Raw genomic sequence first — 27,187 nt, 5'->3', positions numbered from 1 at the left:
ACAAGGCACAGATAGAGAATATCAAACTATTAACACTTGCTGAAATTAGGTGAGATAGGTACACAGGGGTTCATTACACAGACCTCCCCGCTTTAATTTATATCTCAACATTCTCCTATGAAAAAGTTAAGGTTTATTTCAGTTTTATACTTATTTTATATCAGGTTTAATTCAGTGTGAATTTTACCCATCTATGGAGTACATCTATTATCTCAAAAGAAATATTTTACAGAATTTTTACAGCATATCATATACCAATTTATAATATCTTGACATATTATCAAAAAGTAGTTAAGACAAGAACAGGTACAAAAAATATTTATAGTAGATAAAAATTTTATTACTATACATATGTGATTAAGGAACAAAAATGTATTAAAGTTTTTTTAAATCAACTACAAGCCTCAAATGACATCTAAATATCTAGATACTATAACTTCTTTTTAACCAAAATCATGAGCCATTTCTTGTACATAAATGTTAAAACCAGAATTTTTCATAACAGCCAAAACTGGAAAAAATCCAAATATTCAGCAATTGGATAAACAAAATGTGTCTGTCCATACTACAGAATACTACTTAGCAATAAAAAGGAGCAAAGTACTGACATAGGCCACAACATGGATTAACCTCAAAAATATTATATTAATTGAAATAACCAGACATATGACTCTTTATATAAAATTTCTAGGAAATACAAAAACATACAGACAGACAACAGATTACTGGTTACTTTCAGACTGAAACTGAGTGGTGAGGCTAACTGCAAATGATCACAGGGAACTTTCCAGCACAACGGACTTGTCCTAAAACTGAATTGTGGTGATGGTGTACAACTATACAAACTTACTGAAACTCATCAAACTATATACTTAATGTGGGTTAATTTTATGGTATGTAAATGATGCCTCAAAAAAGCTGTAAAAAACAAAAGACTAGGCCATCTACTCTTTAGGGAACCTCAACTGTGATCGTTTACCACACAGATTCTGCTAAAAGTTTATCAGAGAAGACTGATATTTCAGAGGACTAGGCTAAAGCACTGATTTTCAAAGTGTATTCCCAACCAATGATATCAACATGGCCGAGAAATCTGTTAAAAATGCATATTCTTTGGTCCCACTTCAACTTACTAAAACCAGAAACACTCGGTACAGAGCCCTTTAACTGGTTTTAACAAGCTTCACAGGTGACTCTGATACTTGCTAAAGTTTAAGAACTACTGGAGTAAGGGGTAAGCTAACTATTCTACTACTTAAGATTTTCCAAAATGTATTACTACCAAATTAAATCATTGTACAGTTGCATACCTAGACCATGTGAAACTTGCCCATAGTACTCATTGTTTTTATAGACAGGAATTGCCTTTATAAAAACAGAACATAATATTATGCTGTTTGTGTTACTGAAAGCTTATAATAAAATTGCTACATGCTTTGGCCAGTGTGGCTCAGTGGTTGAGAGTCATCCCATGCGCCAAGAAGTCTTCAGTTTGATTCCTGCTCAGGGCACATGCCTGGGTTGCAGGCTCAATCCCCAGTAAGGGGTGTGCAGGAGGCAGCTGATCAGTGTTTCACTCTCACATCAATATTTCTCTCTCTCTCTAAAAAGAATACATATATATACTACATGACAACTGGCACTTTATTTTTTTAATAAATAAGCCTGGCTGGTGTGGCTCAGCAGTTGAGCATCAACCTATGATCCAGGAGATCGCAGTTTGATTCCCAGTCCGGGCACATGCCCGAGTTGCAGGTTCAATCTCCAGTAGGGGTCGTGCAGGGGGCAACCAATCAATGACTCTCTCATCATTGATGTTTCCCTCTCTCTCTCTCTCTCAAATCAATAAAGACATAATTTTAAAAAATAAAAATAAATAATTAAAATGCCATTGAAGCAAGACTCAGCAAATTTTTCTGTAAATGCCAAAAATTAACTTTTTTGGCTTTTCCAGTCATAAAGTCTAGTAGAGGAGAAAGAGTACAGAGATTTAAAAAAAATTTTAAAGATATAATAGCCCATATACATCATATGCTAATTGCTAAAAACTTAAATAAAAATTCTTAAAAGTAGCTAGAGAAAAATAATTATGTATCAGTAAGATTGATAACAGAAAGACAGGAAAATTTCCACTCACTCAAAAATTAAACAACACATTCCTAAATAATCCATAGATCAAAGAGGAAGTTTTAAGAGAAATGAGAGTATTTTGAAGGAAAGGAAAATTAAAATACAACATATCAAAATTGGTAAAATGTAGTTAAAACAGTGCTTAAAGTAAAATATATATGATTGAATGCCTATAATAGAAAAGTCTCAAGTCAATAATTTAAACTTCACTCTTCATATCAAAATTGATGCGACACACCTAAAATAATGCTTAAAATTTATAGCATTAATTATTTATAACAGAAAAGTTCTCAAATCAATTATCTAAGCTTTTGCCTTAAGAAACTAAAAACGGAGTAGCAAAATAAACCCAAACCAAGCAGAAAGAAATATTAAAGATTAGCTTTGAAAATAACCAATTGGGAAAAGTACAGATCAATGAAAATAAAAGCTTCCTTTAAAAATATATATCAAATTCAAAAATTTCAAGCCTTTGTAGCAAAATAATACTTATAGAAAATTCAGGACCAGAAAACAGGTTGAATGAACTGATCAAGATACAATCAATAAAATTGAGCATGTAAAAAAATCTACAGGATAAACAATCCTAGTTCTTCAACAATAAATTGCAAGGAAACATAATAGTTATGGCTCTAGAGACTAAAAGAGCCATATCAACCTACTGCATTGTCTGGAACTTATATAGATACTGACTTTTTTTAAACATGATGAATGAGGAAATTTGAAAACTAAAGTATTTGATATTAAGAAATTAATTTTAGATGTGATAATGGTATTGTGTTATTTCTGTTAAAAGAGATGGTCCTTATATTTTTAAAGACATACAGAATGTTTAGAAATGAAAAAATATTGGGCGTTAGCTTCAAAAGAATCAAGTGTGAGGTAAAGAAAATAAATGGAGTTGAGATGAAACAAAATTGGCTATGGTCTGCTAAAGTAACTAATGGTTAGGTAATGAGTACATGGGGGTTTCATTATATAATTTGCTTTATTTTTGTATATGTTTAAAGTTTTCCAAATTAAGAGTTCTTCTTTAACCTGACTTCAGAGAAGACTGTACCAAAATCACTTATACTTCCCTGAAAAAGTTAGATTAATTTTATGACTATTCCAAATGTATTTACATTTTCATACAAAACTAAGACCTTAAAACAAAAGAAAGAGCTAGTGGTGTATTTTTTAAAATTAGAAAGTCAGTGAAAATTTTCCTTTATTTCGAGAAGTGAAACATTCCCACAATCTCAGACTCAAAAGACACACATAAAGGACCAACTGATTTTGCCTACTTTACAAAAAGTAAGTGCCCAGGTTTGAGCACGATCTGGTTGCTATAACAGATGACTCCTAGGCCACCTTGTAATTACCAGACTACTCACCAAGAGTAAAGTGGGATTCAAACTCTGTCCATTTACTACTAGGCTGGTCTTACCAATTTTACAATCGATATTTTTAGGTCTCTAAAATGTTTTGAAGTTCACCAAAATATAAATAAAAAGTTGAGTTTTAAAATTCTAGCCTTTTACCAGATACCTAAATGTTTTCATAAATAAAGGAGCAAACTTTAAAAACAATTTAGAACTGCTCTAATAGCATTCAGACACTTACACGAAAGCAGATTTACGTACCTTGCCTGGACTGTGAAGGTGCTACAGGAACTTCTTGGTTTGGCTCAAAAGGAAGTTCAGGTGTTAGGTTTTCAAACTGCTCTTTACTAATGAGATTTAGCTTCTTAAAGTTCTCAACTTCTTGCTGAAGTAGAATGGAGGAATCTAATTACTAAACTGGCTAACAGCGTAACCAACAGACAATAATTGATACCAACCTCAGAAAATGAGTTTTTAAAATAGGGATTAATTGCAATAGAATAAAAAAGATGTTCTAATAAAGAATCTAGCATTCTACTTAATAACAATTAATATTCACAGTCTAAAGAAGCATAGAGAACCCTGAAATATTATGAATTTTATAATTAAAATACATTTTAAGAGCATACATTCTAATCATTAAATTTGCCGAGAATTTACACACGACTATTAGGGTATTATAGAGGTTACTAATAATCTAATATATATTCCCTACCCTTAAGAAATTTACAAGTTAGATAGAAAAAAGGAAATGTACACATAAAAACTAATATTAGGCAGTACATGAAAATATTTGGTGTAAGAATTGAGATCAGGGAGGTATCACAGAAGGGATGGGACAAAAACAGCTCTTGAATAGTGAGAATTTAGAGAAAGAGAAAGCATTCTAAATTAGGGAATGTGAGTGAAGATGAGAAGCTTAGAATAAGCAATCATTTATTAGAAAGTAATCCAGTGAATGGGAGAATACCTGTAGAACCAGTGGCAGAAAGGCCTGATAAATTGGAGAAAGCTGCTAGACCTTTACTACCAGACCAAGAAGTTTTCTCTTTATTTTCTACCAATGGAAAACTTGTGATGAAAGATAAATCTAGATGGCCCTGGAGGTTTAGTTCCCAACCCTTTTTATAGGGTTAGCAGAAAGTGGCAAAGAGGCTCAGTAGGTCTGAATTGTTAACTAAAAGGAAGAATCCCTGCCCCTGGGGCTCCTGAAGCTTCCCCTTTCTATCTATGTATTGTTACATGGACACTTAGATGTTCCCTGCTCTGAACTACATTTATGTAGAGCAGCGATTTCAACCAGTATGCCCCAGCATTTTAAAACATTCCTCAGAGGAAGATGATATAATCTATAATCTCTATAGTATAATGGCTACAGTATCCAGTAAAAATTTAAATTAATAGATGTAAAAAGAAACAGGAAAATACATCCCATAGTCAAGAAAAAAGGTAGTCAACAGAAACTATCTTTCAGATGTTTCAAACGTTGGATTTTAAGACAAGGGCTTAAAAAATTTTTTTTAAATTTTTTTTTATTTTGAGGGAGGGAGGGAAAGAAATATCAATGTAAGACAGAAACAGGGAACAGCTGCCTCCTGAATGCCCCCTACCAGATATCAAGCCCACAACCTGGGCATGTGCACTGACTAGGAATCAAACCTTCAATCTTTCAGTGCACAGGAGGATACTCAACCAACTGAGCCACACTGGCCAGGGCTAAAGTTGTTATATATTTATGTTTGACAAACTAAAGACGACTATGGTCTTAATGAACAGACAGGGAATCTCAGCAGAAAAAATGAATCTACAAAAAAAAAAAAAAAAAAAAAAAAAGGCAACCCCAGAAATTGTAGAACTAAAAAGTTTGAACTTGGATGAGCTTAAAAGTAGAGTGTAGATGGTAGACAAAAGTTAGTGAAATCTGAAACAGATCTATAGGCATAATCCAACCTATAAAACAGAGAGGAAAAAGGTCTAAGAAAACAGAAAAAACCTCAGGGGTCTGTAAAACCATCAAATGGTGTAACTGAAGTCCTAAAATTGAATGAATGAATGAATGAATGAATGAATGAATGAATGAAATTTTCCCAATTTTGAAGAAAAACATCAAGTTATTGGTCCAAAAATTTAACTATCAAATGGATAAATTCAAAGAAAATCACACTGAGACACATCATAGTTAAACTGCTGAAAATCAATGGTAAAGTGGAAAACTTGAAAGCTGTGTGGTGGGGGACACGTTACATACAAGGGAACAACAATATAAATAATGGTCGACTTCTCATTAGAAATAGTAAAGGCCAGAAGACAATGGGATATTATCTTTAAAAAGGAAAAACTGTAAGTCCAGATTCCCTATCTAGTGAAGACATCATTCAAACATCAGAGTGAAATAGGGCATTATCAGGTAAACCAAAGCTGAGATGACCTGTCGACAACAGACCTACAGTACAAGAAACGCTAAACAATGCTGTCAGGCCGAGAGGAAATTTATATCAGATAGAAACTTAAATTATAGAAAGGAATTTAAAAGGTAATTATAAAAGGCTGTTTTTTTTTTTCTTTTTACAATTTCCTTAGAAAACAACTATTAGTGTAAAGCAAAATAGTAACATTTTAAGATAGGATTTATAATATATGTAAGAGGATATGACAATAGCACAAAGGTAATGGAATTATATTTTTGTAATTGTAAACTACATATTTGTAAGCTAAAAAGTATTAAATGTTCAGTGAGATGTGAAAAGTAAGTTGTAGTACAATAATGGCTCTAAAGAGATTTTGAAAAGTTAAGGAGGTATACTATTAGCTATAAAGTAACCACTTTAAAAATGTTTGAAGAGGCATAAATAAGAAGTCAAAGGAGGAAATAAAATGGAGTATTATAAAATGTTTGAATAACCAAAGAGGTCACAAAAAAATTAAAACTTAAATAAGACCCAATTATACAACGTCTACAAGTAACTCTCCTTTAAAATAAAGGCACTAATAGACTGAAAATAAAGAGATGAAAGAAGGCTGGCAAGTCGACTTGAAGACAGAGCATTACAAAAGATAGACATATTTCATGATAAGAGTCAATTCATCAAGAATACATAACTATATATGTGTATATATATGTATGAATATTACATCTCATAACAGATACATATATTGCATCTAATATATATATGCATCTAAAAACTACACATTTTATAAAGCAAAACTGACAGCTCTAAGAGAATAAGTTTCAACCACAACTGATTTTAAAATCCTTTCAGTAACTGACAAAAAGTCAATTGAATAACACTATCAAACAATCTGGACTGACATCTGCAGAATATTACAACAGAAATTGCTGATTACAAATTATTTCCAAGTGTACATAAAATCTTCTACTACCACACACCACAGCCTGGGCCATAAAATAAGCTTCTTTTTTCCTGTTTTAAAAGAGGTTCATAACTAAATTTAATGGTCAATAATGGTAGTTATTTATTGCCTAGATTTTCTAGTTTGATTATCTCCATCCATCTACCTTACTCCCACCAACATCACCATTATGAATTACTTGGAGATTGTTTTACCAACAGTCAGTCATGTTCACTACCACATTCCCAGCTCCCAGCATCATTTGGCACACAGCAGGCACTCAAAATATACATTAATAAATGAATCCCTCCCAAGGAGTCAGTTTATTATGTAGCTACCATATTTAAGTATGTGTGTTAAAATAAGGAACAATGCATGGATTTGGATTTATGGCAGGCCCATCCCACTGGGTCTGTCATGGTGCCCCATGCCAGAGCAAACTGTGGCCTTGAACCATTGATTGCCTGGTCTCTCTGCCTATAGGCTGCAGGCACTGAAGGGGGGTTGCACAGAGGGGAAAAAAATAATTAAATAAGGAACTGACTCATGTAAAAGATTATGGCTGGAATTTAAATAGTGAGGTAAAACCTGAAATCAGGTCTCCTGATTCACTTGTCTGGTCAGGAAGAAGTCAAAACTTGCCCGGCCGGGCGTGGCTCAGCGGTTGAGCGTCGACCTAGGATCCAGGCAATCGGGGTTCGATTCCCGGTCAGGGCACATGCCCTTGTTGCGGGCTGCAGCCGATCAATGACGCTCTCATCCGTGATGCTTCTGTCTCTCTCTCTCTCCCCCTTCCTCTCTCTGAAATCAATAAAGATATATTAAAAAAAAAAAAAAAGTCAAAACTAAACCATTTATAAAGAGAGACTACTCTGATTTGGGGGCCTTGTGTTGCCCATGAGAAGAAAATAATCTGAGGAAATCTTTCAGAGTAAGAGATTAGGAGAAAAAAATTAAAAGTTTTGCATTTTAAAATACGTGACACAGCCCGGGCTGGTGTGGCTCAGTAAGTTGGGCGGGTGTTCTGTGCAAGGAGAGGTCAAAGGTTCAATTTCTGTTTGGGGCACATGGCAGGGTTGCAGGTTCGATCCCCAGTACGTCATGTGCAGGAGGGAGCTGATTGATGTTTCTCTCTCATCCATGTTTTCCTCTCTCCCTCTCTTTTCCTCTCTCACTAAAACCAATAAAAACATATTTAAAAAACAAAACAAAAATGTAACACAAAAGGACTAATGATGGAAATGTCTGACACTGGTACCAGGAAAGAATTCCATAGACTGAACTTTGTTGTCACAATTTCTATGTAAAGCTTGAACTGCTGCATTCTTTAAACTGGATTTCCTGGATTCCCCTCCATTTGTATCATTATTCCTGGTCCCACCTAATCATATGGCCTTTGTTCTTTCTCACACATGCCCAGTATTTTAGTTTTCAAAGGTCTTTACAACACTATGAGGTAGAGAAGACAAGAATGATCCCCACCTGAAGTTAAGAAAAGTTACTTTTTGGTCCAGAATTGCACTTATTGGAACTTGCACAAGAGCTGACTCCTGGTTAGGAATAGGTCCCAGCTTTGCCAAAACGGTTCTCGCCTGGTGTTCTTCTCTGGTGAGAAGAATCCAGCGGTGGGGTAAGGGGAAATTCAGGGTACTCTCCTCTTGCCAAGTCAATAGGATGCCACTGTCTCTTTCTGCTACGTGATGATATAGCATCTCCTGGTGAATTTATACTCCATTTTCAGCTACATACCAAAGACTTCACAAAAATTAAAGTTCCTCTCACCACCTGGTGAGACAAGGACCTGCCTGCATTTGTAAGGGGAATGCAGCAGGAGACACTGACATGGTCGGCAAGGTGAGAGTGAATAACAGCCATCAGGTCTCCCAAGGCTCAAGGGCTCCACAAACCCCAAAACTTTGTCTGGGCCAAGGCAGAAGAGAAAGCCCAACTCCAATGCAGCCTTTCAACAAGTGCCTGAAGATGGTCTGGATCACCCAGCAACTGAGAATGTCCTCTCACACAACACAAAGCCAGTAAATCCAAGGAGGACTCTGGGAACTGACACTTAGACAACAGGTGATGACTTCACATAATACTCCAACAAGTACTGGACAAAAGCTGCATACTGCACAAGAGCAAATACTATGAGCCTAAAGATGAGGTTAACTGGCTGACCAATGTGATTCACAAGTTCCCAAGTTAAAGATTTTTCCCCCTGAAATGCTGTGGGGGGAAAAAGCATGAGTATATTTGGGTTTCCACATCAGCAACTTGGACAGATGGTACAATGACTAAGAAACGGGTTGTAATGGTTTCTCTCCCTTGTTCTGCAAATTCAAAGAAAAATTTCTACTTAGAGGGAGATATCAGGAGAGAGAAACTTGGCAATTCCTGAGCCTCACAAGCCCAGAGGCCAGCCAGCAATATGAATGACAAGATGCAGAGGCCCATCATCTCTGGGATGGAAGTCCTATATGTAGATCCTCTGTTTAAATAAAGCTTTCCACACAGTACAAGTTTACAATACCACCCCAAGCAGACAAATAACTGGATGCAAAAAAAACAAAGACAGGCTCAGCCTACCTGGACTTTAGCCCAAGGAGCAACCACCCTGAAGCTGCAAGAAATAAATCGGCTTTGGCTTGCTGCTTCCTGTCCCACACATCTATTCATGCTAGACTATGTTTAGTATTGTTAAGAAATATGCCATACAGAAGAATGTACTAAACATACATGGGCAACAACTACTAGAAACACAACACTGTTAGCATATTAGAACCCCTGTGTATCCCACTCCCTCACCCCCAAAACCACCCCAAACCTGACTTGCAATAATTATTCCTGGTTTTTCTTTATATTACCTTCTATATAGATGTACATTTCTGAAAAATACAGTTTGTTTGATCTGCTCTTGAGCTTTATGGAATCACACTCTGCATGTAACCTTATTTAACTTCTTGTACTCAGAACTGTTTTCTAGGTTCATTAATAAAGAGGTGTACAGCCGTCATTCACTTTCACTACCATACGGTATCACATTGTTTACTATGCTACAACATATCCAGTCGATTGCTGAAGGATATTTTGATTATTTCCAATCTGTGAATTAATGAACAATTCTGTTATATATATATGTGTGTGTGTGTGTGTGTGTGTGTATATATATGTGTATATATACATATATATGTATATATATATATATATATATATATATATATATATTTTCCCCCTGATAAACACTTCTAAGTTCCTCTAGGGCAATGCAATCAAATATAAACAATATGAAAAACACAATTCAAAATTTTCCAGTAGGTACACTAAAAAGTTTTTAAAAGGTGAAATTTTAACATTTTATTTAACCAAATATATTAATTCCATATGAAATAATTATTAAAATCATTCATATATTTTATATTATTTTTTTCTAAGTCTTCAAAATCCAATATTGTACATTACAGCATATCTCATTTTGGACTGGCTACATTTTGAGGACTCAATAACCACATGTGGTTAATGGCCACCATATTTGAACAATGCAACTCTTGAGTAGGGAGGGTGAGCACAAGGTATGGTTTTACATTTTTTATTCCCACACAGATGAAGAAAGCTCTTGTTCCAAATACCCCCAAACACTTGTCTGATGTTTTAACATTGTTAATGTGGGTTTTATAAATAATTTGTATCTCCTTGATTAATAATGTTAAGCACTTTTCATGATTTCAATAATTTGGATTTCTGCTTTTGTAAAATGCTCATTTGTGTCTTATAACAAGTTTTTTACTGACTCTTATTGATTTGTACTTTATTGGTTCTTACAATACCTATCCAATCACAAATGAAAACCATCTTTTCTTCACTTTGTGGACTATGTATGTACTCTTTTTGATGTTTAATGAAAAATTACTTGTGGTAAATTTTTTTATCTTGTCCTTTAACATTATGCTTATGTCCACTTAAGAAAACTTTCCCAACTCTAAGATCATAAAGATCTTTAACTGTTATCCCTTAACAGCTTTATGATTTTGCCCTTCACTGGAACAGATCTGAATGACTCTACAAGGCAGAGGTCTATAATTTCACTTTTTCCCCACGCAACTTTTCCAGCACCATGTATTAAAAATTAGATCTTCTCTTTGAATGGCAATACCACCTGTAATTTACCAAGTGTGCATATATGTATATAGCTGTTTCTGGATGTCCTGTTCCACTACTGCAGTCTAGCTTATGCCTTAAATTGGCTAAAACAAGTTGTCATGCCTTTATGAGTGTGATGGGTTTTTTGTTGCTTACATTTCCATATAAATTTTAGATATCAGCTTATCAAATTCCTAAAAAAAAAAAAAAATCTGTTGTAATTCTCATTGGAATTTGACTTTTGAATCAATTTGGGGAAAATTACCCTCTTTACCACATAAACTGGTATTTATCTCCCTATTTATGCCTTCACTAACACCTTTCAATGACTATAATACTCTCTTGAAAAGTGCTATATTCCAAAATAGAGACAGACTCAAAACAGAGAGCAGGCTGAATGCTGGGGGTGGGGGGTGGGGGGCACACCATGATGACACAGGGCAGGTGGGGGGATTGAGCAAAAAAGAAAACAAAACTCATGAACATGGAGGGGTGATTGCTGGGAGGAGGAGGGAGGAAGGGGTAAAAATGGTGATAGATGAAGATTTGACTTGGGATGGTGAACACACAATACAGTGTACAGAAGATGTGTTGTAGAATTGTGCATCTGAAACCTGTACAATTTTGTTAAAGTGTCACACCAATAAATTCAATAAAATGGAAAAAACATCTGCTATATCCCTTTAAAGATCTGCCCTATGGTAGGCAGAAGTGCCCTTCAAATATGTCCACATCCCAACCCCTGTAACAGTGTTTATGTTAAATACATGGCATAAAAAACTTTGCAGATGTAAATAAGATTCCTAATAAGTGACCTTAAGATAGGGATCATACTGTGGATTATGCAGAGAACTTTCTCCAACCACAGGCATAGGAAGTGCAGCAAAAAATGTCAGAAAGATGCAAGGAAGGGCTCCTCCACCAGTTGTTGCTGATTTAAAGACTGCAATTGGACAAAGAACACAGGTGGCCTAAAGGAGCTGAGAGGCTCCAGACAACCATCAAGAAAACAAGGACCCTCAACTCTACCAGTAGCCACAAAGAACTAAATTCTGCCAACAACATGAACTTGGAAGTGACTCTCACATAAAATCAACAGATAAGAGCCCAGGCAGGAACACCTGATTTCAGTCTTGTAAACCCAGAATATAGAAACCAGCTGAGCTTACCTGAACTACATATCTACAAAATTTAATAATAAATCTGTGTTGTTTTAAGCTGCCAAATTTGTGGGAATTTCTTATGGCAGCCATAGAGAACACATAGGTTCCTTAAGATTGTTTTACACTATTAGTAAATAAAAACTTAAAAGTTACTATTTCCAACTAACAGCTGCTATAAAGAAATTCTCTGGATTTTAAAAAATTACCTAGGAAACTTACTAAGCACTCCGTAATTCCAATCACTCACCCATAAGATACTTTGGGATTTTTCTACTGACATAATCTTTTTACTTCTTCCTTTCTAGTTTTTATCCTTTTGTCTTGCTAGTCTAACAGAGCTATCCAATATATCTGATAGATTTGACAGTGATCATCTTATTCTGATTACAAAAGATTAGCTTCAACATTTCACCATTCAGAATGTCCTGTTTGTTTTGTACATGATTTTGTAGAAACCCTTCATGAGGCTAAACATATTCTTTTTTACTCCTATGTTACTAAAAAATCTCACGTATGCATGTTGACGTCATCAAATGCACTGTCTGCATTTATTAAAGTGATCATGCCCTGGCCAGTGTGGTTCAGTTAGTTGGAGAATCATCCCATACAAGGAAAGGTAATGAGTTCGATTTCTAGTCAGGGCACATGCAGGTTGTGAGGCAGGCTGTGAGTTCAATCCCTGGTTGGGGTGCCTACGGGAGGCAAACTGATGGATGTCTCTCTCTCTCCCTCCCTCTCTAAAATCAATAAAAACAATGTCCTCAGGGAAGGATTTAAAAAAAGAATTAGAGTGACCGTAACCTTTCTTCAATTTATCTGTTCATGATAATTGCATTGACTTATTTTTCTAATGTACAACTTGCATTATTGAAATGAAAACTTGATTACCTATTTTTTTAAAAACAGTGATCTGGTTGGCTAATATTGTTCTACAATTTTTATACATAAACTACCTGTAGTACTTAGTACCAGCTCTATTCACTGGAAATATATGTGCATAATTGGAATTATTCCAGTTTTTAGAAGAACCTGCTAATAAGCCAAGTTATCGTCAAGTTTAAACATTTTTAAAAAATGGTTTAGAGAAACTTACTTTGTTTTCCATAAGTTTTTGTAAGTTACGTATTTATCGAGAAAACTTTCCTATCTAAATGTTCAAATTATTGGTCTAAAATAGCTCATGACAATTACATCCTATTTTCATTGAAGCTGTTAATACGTATATTTTCCTCTTTTTTGCCCTAAATTTTAATATTTTCAAAGAATTCTTGCCCTGGCCAGGTAGCTTAATTGTTAGAGCATTGTCCCTATACACCAAGGTTGTGAGTTCCATCCCTGGGTCAGGGCACATACAATAATCAACCAATGAATGTATGAATAAGTGGAACAACAAATAGATCTTCCTTTCTCTCAAGTCAATAAATAAATAATTTTTTAAAGAATTAAGTGTTGGTATGATTATCCCCTATTGTGTTAGATATAATTAATTAAATTCTGCTCTTTATTATTTCCTTTCAAATACTTTTATGGCAGGTTATTTTCCTAATTCTTTTCCTAACTTAAGTTTCTAACTCCTAACTTCTTGGAAGCAATAACAGATTCTATTATTGTTTATAGCCTGCATTCCCTAGATTATGGAATTATGCATATACACCCACTATAATTACTTTTCATGCCTTTTGAGAGTAAACATCCCCAGCCCACAGGCATAGCCGTGTGATTTGCTTTAGCCAATGGAATGTGATCAAACGTAGGTAACATCTAAGCAGTCCTCTGGATACAGTTCTACACTTTAGCTCAGCCTCTTGTTCATCTTCTCTGCTATGTGAATGTATATATAGGGGCTGCTCTTTCAGCACAAAGCCCCCAAATGAGAAGACACGTAGAACAGAAATACACACACACTGCTGCAACAGCTAACACACAATGTGAGAAATTTTAACTTTAACCTTTTGAGATTTAGGGGGAAATTTTTAAGCAGCAAAGGTAATATTGAGGATTCACTTATGAATTACAAGTGTTTTTTCCTATCACATTTGCATTTAAGCCTATCTCTTTAGGTGCACCTCTTAAATTCAGTTATTCCATTTAGATTTACTAATCTCCACTATGATGTCTTCTTTGGTGAGTTACTTAAAATAGATCTTTGTTTTAAAACATACAGGGTTTTATTATGTTGCTTCTAACTTTTTAAAACTTTTTTATTCTTGACACTATTATAGCTGTCCCCCATTTCCCCCCCTTGCCCACCTCTAGCCAATCATTATAAAAGGACACTAGCACTACTAATGCCTTTGTCTTTAAGTTTATTTTATAAGTCTGCTATTAACACATGTAACAATGGCTTTTTTTTGGTTACTTTTTTATTTGGTGAGTAGCTCAGTTTTCTTTTATAACTTTTACTTTTAATTGGGTTAAATACATAACATAAAATTCACCATCTTAATCATCTTTAAGTGTACAGTTCTGTAATGTTAAAGTTCTTTCACTGTTGTGCAAGATACCCACAATTTTTTCATTCAGCAAAACAAATTCTATACCTATTAAACAATACTCATTTCCCCCTCCCACTATCAACGACTTTTCCTATAAATTTGACAACTTTATTACCTCATATAAGTGGAATCATACCACATGTCTTTGTGACTTATTTCATTTAGCATGTCCTCAAAGACCACTGATGTGGCATGTGACAGATTTCCTTATATATTTTTTTCTTTTTCAGATTTCCTTATTAAGGATGAATAATATTCCATTGCATGTACACACCACATCTTGTTTATCCATTCAGCTGATGAACATTTGGGTTATTTCCACTTTTTGACTGTTGTAAATACTGCTATGAACGTGGGTTCACAAGCATCTTTTTAGTTTTTTGAGAAACTGCCATACTGTTTTCCATAGGAGCCACAGCACTTTATGTGCCTAGCAATGTACAATGGTACCAATTTTTCTAGATTCTCTCCAGCACTGTTATTTTGGAGGGGCTGCTTTAAATTTTGGAAGTATTCACCCTAATGAGTGTGCGGTAATATCTCACTGTGATTTGGACTTACATTTCTCTAATGAGTAGTGATGTTGACCATATTTTCATGTGCTTGTTGGTCATCTGTATAACATCTTTGGAGAAATTTCTATGAGTCCTTTGCCCAGTTTTTTTATTTTATTTTATTGCGTTGTTGGGCTTCTTTATACATTCAAGAATATTAACCCCTTAGCAGAGGGTATGCAAGTATCTTCTATTCCATAGGCTTCCTTTTCATTCTGTTGTGTCCGTTAATACACTTACATCTTTGATTTTCATGAGTTCCAATTTGTCCACTCTTGTTTTATTACATGTGCTTTTGGTGTCATATCCTAGAAATCACTGCCAAATCAAATGTCTTGAAGCTTCACCCCTATGTTTTCTTCTAGCAGTTTTATAGCTTCAGTTCTTGGGTTTAGATCTTTAAACTTTTTTTTTTTACATGTGGTCCAACTTCAATCTTTTACCTGTGGATACCCAGTTTCCCCAATACCTTTTGTTGAGAAGCTAGTCCTTTCTCCACTGAGTGGTCTTGACACCCATGTTGAAAATCATTTGACCATTAAAAAAAAAAAAAAAATCAACCAGTCTATTTCTGGGCTATTTTATTCCCTTTGTCTATGTCTGTCTTTATGCCAGGACCACACTGTTTTAATTACTGTGGTTTTGTAATATGTGTTGAAATCAGAAGTGTGAGATTTCCACTTCATTCTTTTTTTTAAAGATGGTTTTTGACTCTTCAGGGTTCCCTGAGATTCCATATGAATTTCAGTACTGGTTTTCCTGTTTATGCAAAAGATGCCACTGGGCCCAGCCAGCATGGCACAGTGGTTGAGTGTCAACCCATGAACCAAGAGGTCACAGCTGGATTCTTGGTCAGGGCACATGCCTGGGTTTCAGGCTAGATCCCCAGTAGGGGGTGTGCAGAAGGCAGTCAGTCAATGACTTGCTCATCATGGATGTTTCTCTCCCTTCCTCTCCCTTCATCTAAAAAAAAAAAAAAAAAAAAGCCACTGGGATTTTGATAATTCCACTGAATCAGTAGAGCATGTCGGGTAGTGCTGACTTCCAATCCATGTACAGAGAACATCTTTCCTTTTACTTGTTTTTCTAAAAATAGCTTTATTAAGATATAATTTATATCTGGTACAACTCACCCCAGTGCACAATTCTGTTTTTAGTAAACAGTTTTGGAACCATCATCACAATCAATATTACATTTTATCACTCCAAAAAGAAACCCAGTACTCATTAGCAGTAGTAACTATTTCCTCCCAACCACCCACCTCCAGTACCCCCAACCCAGGCAGTTCACCAATCTAATTTCTATCTGTTCTAGACATTTCACATAAGCAAAATCATACAATCTGTGTGGTACTTTGTGACTGGTTTCATTTAATGTAATGTTTTCCATGTTGTAGCCTGTATCAGTAAATTCTTTTCTTTCTAGTGCCAAATACTTCACTGTATGGTTATACCACCTGCTATTTACCTACTCATCAGTTCATGAACATTTGAGCTCTTTGCACTTTTATAATGCTGCAAAAACACTGTGTACAAGTTTTATATGGACATGTTGTCATTTCTCTTGATTATATACCTAAAAGTGGAATTCCTGGGTCATGTCATAACAGTTTAACCTTTTGATAACTGCCAGACTCATTCCAAAGCAGTTGGACCATTTCACATTCTCACCAGCAGTCTATGAGGATTACTATTTCTCCCCATCTCACCAACAGCTGTGTGTATCGTTTTTACTATAGTCAACCCTTGAATGACATGGATTTGAACTGGGCAGGTCCACTTGTACCTGAATTTTCAATAAATATGCAGTCAGCTCTTTGTATACCCAGGCTTTGCATCTGTAAATTTATCCATCTGCAGATCAAAAGTAGTATTTTCAATCCACAGTTGGGAATCTATGGATGTTGGGGGCCAATTACAGGCACTGTCCTATGCCACTTTTTATACAAGGGACTTGACCATCGTAAATTTTGTATCTGGAGGGGGTCCTAGAACAAATGCCCTGCAAATACTGAGGGACTGTAGTTAAGTTTATACATGGATTTTCATCTGCACAGGGGTCAGTGCCCCTAATCCCCAGAGTCAAATGTATATTCATCCTAATAGGTATTAAGTGGTATCTCATGGAGTCACTTTGATTTTTAATCGGGTTGTCTTTTTATTGAGTTAAGAGTTCTTGACATATTATAAATACAAGTCCTTTATTAAAGATGATTTGTAAATACTTTCTCCTAACCATTTTTTTAATAGATGATTTTTAAAGCAGTTTTAGCTTCACGGCAAAATTATGCAAAGTACAAATCTGTCATATACTCTATATAATCTCCCACACACATGGACTCCCCACTATCAACATCCTGCACCAAGTGTTACTTTTCTTACAATCAGTGAACCTATACTGACATACCATTATCACCAAAAGTATAAAGTTTTCATAGGTTTGTCTCTTGGTGTTATACATCCCATGTGTTTTATGTGAAATGGCACCTATTCACCATTATATATCATACAGAATAGTTTCACTGCCCTAAAAATCCTGTTCCGCCTAGTCATGCTTTCCTCCCCTCAACCCCTGGCAATCACTGACCTCTTTACTGTCTCCATAGTTTTCCATTTCCAGAGTGTTGAATAGTTGGAATCATATAGTACGTAATAGCCTTTTCAGAGTGGAATCTTTCACTTAATATTCATTTAAGGTTCCTCCATGTCTTTACTGGCTTGATAGTTTATTTCTTTTTTGCAGTGCGTAATATTCCATTGCCTGGATATATCACACTTAATTTGTCCATTCACCTACTAAAGGACATCTTGGTTGCTTCCAAGATTTGGCCATTATGAATAAAGTTGCTATAAACATCCATGTGAAGGTTTCAGTGTGGACATCACTTTTCTGCTCCTTTGGGTAAGTACCAAGGTGGGTAACTGCTAGATCATATGACCAAGAATATGCTTAGTTTTTGTAAGAAGCTGCCAAACTGTGTTCCAAGGTGGCTCTACCATTGTGCATTCTAACCACCACTGAATGAAAGATCCTGTTGCTCCACCTCCTCCCCAAGCACTTGGTGGTGTCAGTGTTCTAGATTTTGGCCATTCTGTGTGTAGCAAAGTCTTGTTTTTGTTTTTGGTGTTTTTTTTTTAAAATATATCTTTATTGATTTTAGAGAGAGGAGAGAGGAGAGGGAGAGAGAGAGATAGAAACATCAATAATGAGTCATTGATTGAGCCCACAACCCAGGCATGTGCCCTGACCGGGAATCAAACCCTGCTCGCCTGGATCCTAGGTCGACGCTCAACTGCTGAGCCATGCTGGGCGGGGCGCAATGTCTTATTTTAATTTGCATTTCCCTGATGACATATGATGTGGAGTATCTTTTCATATGCATAACTGTCATCTGTCTGTTCAGGTCTTTGGCCCATTTAAAAAAAAATTATTGATTTTTTTAGAGAAAGAAGAGGGGGGAGGGAGAGGGAAAGGAGTGGGGAAAAAGGGGGGTAGGGAGAAACAGCCATGTGAGAGAGAAACATCGACTGGCTGCCTCCCTTACTCGCCCGGACTGGGGAGTGAACCCCCAACCTACATGTGTGCCCTGACTAGATATTGAATCTGCAACCCTCTATGGTGTATGGGATGATGCTTCAACCAACCAAGCCACGTGGCCAAGTTGTTTTGATACTGTTGTTTTAAGAGTTCTTTGTTTATTGTGGATAACAACCTCACCAGATGTGTCTTTCTGCCATTCTGAGGCTTTTCTTCACATTCTTGACAGTGTCATTCATAGAACAGTTTTTAATTTAATGAGATCAAACATCAATTTCTTCTTTCATGGATTGTGCTTCTGATGTCTTATCTAAAGTGACTCCCCAACCCAAGATCCTATTTTCTCCGACATTATCTTCTAATAATTTTAAAATTTTGTGTATGTGATCTATTTAGGTCTGTGATCCATTTTGAGTTAATTTTTCTAAAAAATATAAGGTCTGTGTCTAGATTCATTTCTTCCCATGTGGATGTCCAGCTGTTCCACCACCTTGTTGAAAAGACTCTTTTCTCCATTGTATTGTCTTTGGTCCTTTGCCAAAGATCAGTTTACTATATTCCAGGCTCTCTATTTTTTTCTATTGACCTATTTGTTTATTCTTTCAACAATACCACACTGTCTTGACTACTATAGCTTTACAGTAACTCTTGAAGCTGGGTGGTATCAGTCCTCTGACTTCTTCAATACTGAATTGGCTATTCTGGGTCTTGTGCTTCTCCATATAAATTTTAGAAGCAGTTGGTAGATAGTCACAAAATTAATTCCTGGAACTTTGATTGGGACTGCACTGAATCTATAGATCAATTTGGGGAGAAGTGACAATATTGAGCATTCCTAAATGACATACTTCTCATTTATTTAGGAGTTCTTTGATTTTGTTCAGAGCTGTAACATTCCTTACATGAATCTTGTACATATTTTCTTAGATTTATACCTCAGTATTTCATTTTAGGGGGTGGTACTGTAAATGGTATTGTTTTTATTGTCCTTTCACTGTCTTTGTGGTGTCCTTTAAAGTAAAAATTTAAAGTTTTGATTATATTTAACGTATATTTCTTCTTTTGTTGCTTATGCTATTGTTGTCATACAAGAAACCAGTGTCAAATACAAACTCATAAAGATGTTCTTTCATGTTTTCTTGCAAAGAGTTCTATAGTTTTTGTTCTTATATTTAGTTATTAATTTGAGTTAAATTTTGTACATGGTAAATTAGGATGTCATCTAACTTATTCTTTCGTACGTGGATATGTACTTGTCCCAAGACTGCTTTTTTCCTATTGAATGGTTTAGGCACTTTCGCTGAAAGTCAACTGACCACTGACATAGGGGTATATTTCTAGACTCTCGAATTCTCTTCCACTGATCTGTATGTCTGTCCTTATACTAGTACAAGTAGGGATTGTGTATAAATACTTCAACTTTCTTCTTTTTCAAATAGGTTTGGCTATTCTGGGTTCCTTCTTGAATTTCCAAATGAATTTCAGATCAGTTTGTCAATTTCTGCAACGATGCCAGTTAAGATATTGACAGGTTACACTGAACCTGTAGACTGATTTTGGATGGTTACTACTATATGGTATGTATTTGGAAAAAGATTGGAAAAATATGCAAATAACTTAACTTGGTTGTATTTACATATACTTCGACAATATTTGTTCATGTTCTTCTACTTAAATATTTGAGTTTAATACTACCATATTATTATTTTAAATATATCTTTAATGATTTCAGAGAGAGGAAGGGACAGAGAAACATCAATGATGAGAGAGTCGTTGATCAGATGCCTCCTGCACGTGCCCTACTGGAGATTGAGCCCAAAACCCAGGCATGTGCCCTGACCAGGAATCAAACCCCAACCTCCTGGATCATAGGTCAGTGCTCAACTGCTGAGCCACATGGGCCAGGCTAATTTTATTTTTTATACAGGTATCCTTCAAACAGCAACATGAAAACTTTAAATATAATCAATCTTCTTTCCAGACTAAAAAGTTCCTTTAAATACTACCATTTACTGCTCTCATTCATAACTGTTAATGTTATATTAAATCTGTAAGAATTAGTTGTTTAATACTTAGAGATTTATTCACATATTTACCTTGCTTTGCTTTGCAGTCCTTTCTGTATCTTTGGCATCTGGAATCACTTTTATACTACCTCTGGAATTTCCTTTGATAGGTCTGCTGGCTGAAATTTCTCATATCTTACCCTTGTACTTGAAAGCTATTTTTCAAGGCATACAATTACAGGCTGATAGTGAATTTTTTCCATAGTGTATTAACACTATCATGCCATTGTTGCATTTAACTATTGCTGGTGGGAAGTCAGCAGTTAGTTAGCTGTCCAGTCATTCTATCTTTGAAAGTAACCTCCCTTTTATTCCCAGCTGCTATATACTGATACCTCTCTTCAGTTCAGAAAAAGTCCTATTATCTCTCAAAATACTGGCTCTGCCCCATTTTCTTCCTCCTTTCCTTCTGAAACTCCAATTAGGAAAAGTTTATCACTTAATATTTCTCATTTCATGCTTGCTTTTTATCTTTCATTTTTTAAAAATAAAAAGCTTTAAACAAAACCCACTAGATGTTAAATTATACAATTTGATTTGAAATGTACCAAATAATAGCAAAAACTGTCTATAATATTTCTGAATACACAATTTCTTGTAAACTGTTTCGTGAGCTGCTCATTTTCCTTATAAAATAATTTAAGTAAATTCTTTGAGGTTTAGAATAAAGGTAAATGTCTTCAAAAAGGAACTACAGTTGCTTCTGAAGGATGCTGGGAAATTGACAGGCCACAGTCACTTTAAGTTTATGACTAGTGGTTAGTTACTTTAGTCACTCAGACAGTGAAATTGGTTTGCATGATTATAACTTCTAAGCCAATTTTTTTTCTCCCTGTTCTACTCAGCACAACTAGGAAAATATTCTTTTTAGCCCCCTAAAGGAATAGGTGAGAAAGCAAGTTAAGCTCTCACTCACTGAGGATATATTTCTTGAGGGTACAAATTTACTGGGGAAAGAAATTCTTTTGGAATTCCCAACTGTGGTTAGACCCTATGTTTATGTCTTTTACCCCGATACTTTAGGTGGCCTTTGCACAGCTGGTATCTTCAAATTCCCCTAATTCCAAAATGGTCTCCATGGCAAAACTGGTTTTACTATTCCACTTCTCTATGGTTTTATTCTGATAATAACTTACCTTGAAGATCATCGATTTTAAGGAGATGCTTTCCCATCTATTAACAGGCCATTTTAGTTGTTTACAGCAGTAATGACATGCCAGAAACAGAAAGCCTATATTCACTCTTTGGTGTAGTTCAATATAGCTTCTGTATTCAGCAAAAGTTATTTTGCAAAGTCAGAAATGATTGATCAAACTATCCTATCAATTTGGCATTTTTTCATTTATATCTATCTCAATCTATCTATTTCCTGACATATCTGATTATTCTCTCCTCTTAAAGCCAGTTTTGGCTTCCACAACACTTTCCTATACCACTCCTAAATGATCATTCCTCAGGGCTCAGATCCCAGTATTCTCATTTCTATTTTTCCTCTGCCACCAATTTACCTGAAATTATCAACATCCATCTACTCAACTACTTTAATAGCCTCCTAATTGGATTTCTTCTGCTACTGTTGTCCCCATCTAATTCATTCTCCACCATACTAACCACAGTGATCCTTTAAAAATAAGATTGTGTCCTGCTGCCTCTGTAAAAGCCTTCAAAGTACCGATATAAACTTTCCATTAAAATCTGAAACCTACATGGCCAACAAAACCTTGTATGATCAGGCTCCTGTCTGTATACCCATAACTGTCCTCTTACATAATACTATAAACACACTGACTTGCTTTTCAGTTCCTTAAATATACCACGTCCTTTCTCATTTCAGAACCCTGACACTTGTTCTTCCCTCTTCCTAGAATATGGTTTACCTGCTCTTCACATGGTTTATTCTTACTCATACTTCAGATCTCACTATGACTCACTTTCTCACATGCATTCCCTGACAACCAAATCCAATAGCATCCTGTTCTTTTCCTTTAGAACACTTATCATACTCTGTGATTAAGTACTTACTGTGGGTTTACTTCAATGTCTGCCCTACCAATTATTTGTAAGAACTGGACATGCAGAGACTCTATTATCATCTTCCCATCTCAATTCCAGGACCTAGCACAGTATCTGGCATACAGGAGTTTAATAAACAAATTAAATGATTGATTTCTTTTCCTTTAAGGGGACCCACAGGAATTACAAATAAGAGAAACAGGTTAGATAGGAATGTACGTAGGGATCAGGCAAAAAAAAGACACTTAAAAACAGACCCATAATGTTTAGAGCCATATAGCTCCAAGTTTTGAATTAACTCATTACATGGCTTTTAATTATTATTGTCTATACTTTAAAGCAAATAATCACCTACAAATAGTCCATGTTTCACAAGGAAGGTGGTTTAAAAGTTCATTATTTGGAACCCTGAAAATATTTTCCCACAGAACCAAAATTATGTACATTGGTTAAATTCCTTTGGTTAGTTCATAATGTTAATCCATCATTCATTTATCCATTTTAACAAATATGAATTAAGCACTACTTTGTGCCAGGAACTGCTCTAGCATGGAGATACAGTAGTGTACAAAGTAAGACAAAAATTCCTATCCTCATAAGATCCTACAGCCATGTGATCAAGAGTGCAGAATCTACAGAATGGTAGATGGTGAAGAACAAAGCAGGGTAGAGGGATAAGGAATGGAGTGAGTGGAATTTTAACCTATTGTTGGCTGAATTTATTTCTATCCTTATCTGTTCCAAAAAGGATTTAAGTTAGATAATACTTATAGAATCTACGTATCACAAATAAAGTAACAATGATTATACAAGGGAAGACTTTCAACCAAAAAACTTTATAAAAACAAACTTCCTTTCCCACTGCAGGACAGAGAAAACTGCTCAGGCTCAAAATCACTGACATGCTACCAACTCCAAAAAGGCAGTGGCCAGAGAAGAGGGTGAAAACACTGCTGGAAATTCTAGGAAGGAAAGAAATGAAGAAAAGGAAAGCACATTTCTTGTTGGTGATATGGACCTCCATGGACAGCCAGTCCCCTCTATTCAACCACTAGGTGGCCAGCTTTTCTCTTTCCTATTTGGCACATTATAGTTATGTAATTTTCCCCTCATTATATTATCTGCTAACTAAATACTTAACTTTTGGGGGGTTTCTGACCAATTTAATGGCAGAAAAGACCTCCTTTAATCCCTACCTGTATTATTAAAATTTGTAACAAAATAATGCAGATAGCCAGTTGACTACTCTGGCACTCTCATATTTTACCTTTTAAATGAGATAGGTGTTAGGATATTGGGTGAAAAGCAAGAAGATAAAAAATATAAAGTAAAATGAACAAGGTTTCAAATAGCACCCATAGCACCATAGTAATGATTGGACAAGGTGAGACAATCAGCCGGTTTAATTTTCTACATTTGCCCACAACCAGTTCCACAACCACAGAACATGCACCACAGACTAAGGTGGAAGGAGGCAACAAAAGCAACCTGGCTCTGAAGCCCTACTCATATATCTGTGGTGACTAAAGCCAGGTAAGGAATGAGCATGTAAACTAAGCCTTTCCATAACTTCAGTTTTTATTCCTTCTTATGAGAAAGAGCCTGATTATTTTCACCTGAAAAAAGCAAGGGTTTTTAGTCAGAGTGCTAATGTTTTCTTTGTAATTTAAGTATTTATTTTACTGTCATTTTAATAAAATTCTCAGTTTGTGACTATCAGATATATTTCTTGAAAATTTTCAAATTAAATATAATTTATTTATATTTAAAATATTATAAAATAAAAGTTTAGGAAAATATAAGCAACACCAAACAGTCAAGCCATAGTATCAGCAGAAAGATGGCCAGAAACAATTACCTTTATAGCTGTGTGTGTGTTTTCATCTTCTTCCATCCACAGATCCTGCTCATAATAATACAAGCCATCGTTGATAACTTTAGCAAGTTCAGATGTAATTTTTGCCTGAGATGTGTAGTTGCCTGTTCGATCTCCTCCAGGATGCTTTCTCATGTAAGGTGGTGTCTGAGTTACAATCAAAATCTTGTTTAAATCATGGTCATCAATTTCATAATCTGAATCATTATCAGACCAATCAGTAAATGTGTTTTTTTGTCCTATATTCTCCATCTCTTCATCAAATAAAAAATCAAGTTCTTCTTGCTCTTGTTCATCTGGAGGACAGAGTTGATTTGATGCCTCTTCAGGTAGAGACGCCGATTCCTAAAAGGAGAAATTGGTTCTTTTATATAACAATTTTTCTATCACTTTTAAGATGTCACATAGTAATGTTACAAGTAACATCAAGCTTGTGTGCTCAGTGGCTAGTTTAGCACCCAAATTGGAAAAGAAAAACAGCCAGTATTATTCTGAACCAATAAATGTGAAGTATTTGATAAGCACTAAAGAAAAAAAAAGTTGAGTAACAGAATTGTATTAAAGACTCTGAATTAGAATGGTCTTTCTGCTATCAATTTTAAGAGGAACAATTTTTTTTTAAATGTGGCGAGTTTAAATATGGAGGGAAAATACAGCTCTTAGAATGAAATATGGTACAAATTTTTTCAGTGAGTCCAGGAGACTACTCTCCCTCTCTAGTTATCCAGGTTTGCCATGACAAATACAAAAATTAACTAGAAAAGTCTTCAGAAAATCTTCTTTGGAAGAGTTTTGTTAGGTTTTTTAAATGCCCCCAAGGAAAAATAAACTCTTAACCTTTCTCTATGCTACATTTAACACTGCTAATTAAAATTATCTTTGATCAAGATTTATCAAACTTAGCACTACTGACATGGGCTTGATAACTCTGTGTGTGTGTGTAAAGGGGTGGCCTGTCCTGAGCACTGTAGGATGTTTAGCAGCTTCCATGACCTCCACTCATAAGATGCAGTAGCACTCTCCCAGTTGTAATCACCAAAAATGTCTCCAGATAACTGCCAAATGCCCCCTGGTGACACTCCCAGGTCCATCAGAGAACCACTAATTCCTGCATTCTTCCTCTCTTCATGCTTTGACCTTAGGGATAAAGAGCCCTGTTCATAATAACCTGCAATATGATAGCATTCATCACCATTTCTACATCTTCATTTGTGTTTGTGCTTTACAGCAGAGAAATTTTTGTCACCTTTGAGAGTTCATGCATCCAAAAATACAGCAGTTCTACCACAGGGCTGTATCCTATTGTTTCCTAACCACACCCATCTCACACCCACCAAGAAATGAACTTTATTTCCCTCTCCTATTGTACATCACCAAAACATATATTAAACCTGGTATTTATCCTTCACAGAGTTATTTGTATAGGAACTTTACAAATATTTAATGTTACAAATAACAAGGTCATAAATTCAAAATTTAGATAGTTGCTTTTTAAAAAACTGAATTATTCAAATTTAAATTAGTAACAAGTAAAAAAGCCAAATTTTATCCAGAAAAGATAAATTTAAAAACTTGACACCACACAACTTATTTTCAGCTATTGAGTAACCCACAAGTTTTTACTAAAGGCCAATCGTTCCAATTTTTACAATTTCTAAAAACTTTTCCTAATTTTATATACATACCCGACAAACACTCCACTAGAATTTATCACACTTCACTTAGTTTATAATAACTTACCTTCAATTTCACTGGTGATGAACAATGTCTCTTTTTTACTTCTATCCAAGGTTCTGAGTCCAAGTCAGGCAAACTGGTAGATAAAACTCTAGTCATTGCTTGAAGATTACTTGTTTCATTACTTTTCTTTGGGTTCAGTGGACTTCCAATTCTTGGAGAATTGGGGGCAGACTCTAAAATTTTAAGTTAGTTCTATAGTTAAAATAATAGCTTTATTATTTATAAAACATTTCATTTTTTTTCCTTGGGCTTGATTTTTTTCACATATCATGATAAATCAACCTCAATTATAACCTTTCCAATGATTTTCAAATCTGAAGACCTTATAAGATGGATTCAAGTGAAACCAATGAATCATTAATGCAATGTCACCAGCCCTTACAAAGACCACATTCATTCAAACTTCTCAAGAGTATCAACAAGTCACCAATATGACACTATATCAATTTGTGAGTCAATTCTCTGAAATCTGATATATTAAAATCTATGAATTATAATGAAATTATGGAATCTTGAAGCTATTAAGCCAGTTAGACTAAATACCTATTTTATTGTAGGCAAAAATCTGTCCACTGCTCTATTTTGAGACAGCCATTACTCCTATACTTTTCACATTTCCTTTGCTTGACAAGGTTTACCTAAATGCAGTGTGCCCACTTAGCTCATACTGAATAAAGAGTAGAATGTCATATCATTAAAGTGCACTGCCCTGGAGAGCACCCTTCTATTTACTAGATGGGATGCTGCCCCATTCATGAATTGC

The 27,187-nt window shown here is 35.3% G+C and overlaps 1 protein-coding gene across 3 annotated transcripts in view; it reads right to left on the bottom strand.

The window, feature by feature from the left end:
* LARP1B (La ribonucleoprotein 1B) overlaps positions 1–27,187 on the bottom strand; it is an 81,815-nt gene that overhangs the window by 21,211 nt on the left and 33,417 nt on the right. For 2 of the 3 annotated variants that reach the window (XM_081134042.1, XM_081134043.1), the window contains 3 exons: positions 26,425–26,597; positions 24,667–25,029; positions 3,756–3,879 (listed from right to left, as the gene is read on the bottom strand). In XM_081134042.1, coding sequence (XP_080990168.1) covers positions 3,756–3,879; positions 24,667–25,029; positions 26,425–26,597 — 660 coding nt within the window. The remainder of the gene's footprint in view (positions 1–3,755; positions 3,880–24,666; positions 25,030–26,424; positions 26,598–27,187) is intronic. The other variant, XR_013998577.1, reaches the window with a different exon arrangement.

Source organism: Miniopterus schreibersii (genome assembly GCF_964146895.1).
Source record: "Miniopterus schreibersii genome assembly, chromosome: 4".
NCBI classification, from domain to species: domain Eukaryota; kingdom Metazoa; phylum Chordata; class Mammalia; order Chiroptera; family Miniopteridae; genus Miniopterus; species Miniopterus schreibersii.
Note: the sequence above shows the minus strand (reverse complement) of the source record. Positions and strands in the feature narration are given on the sequence as shown.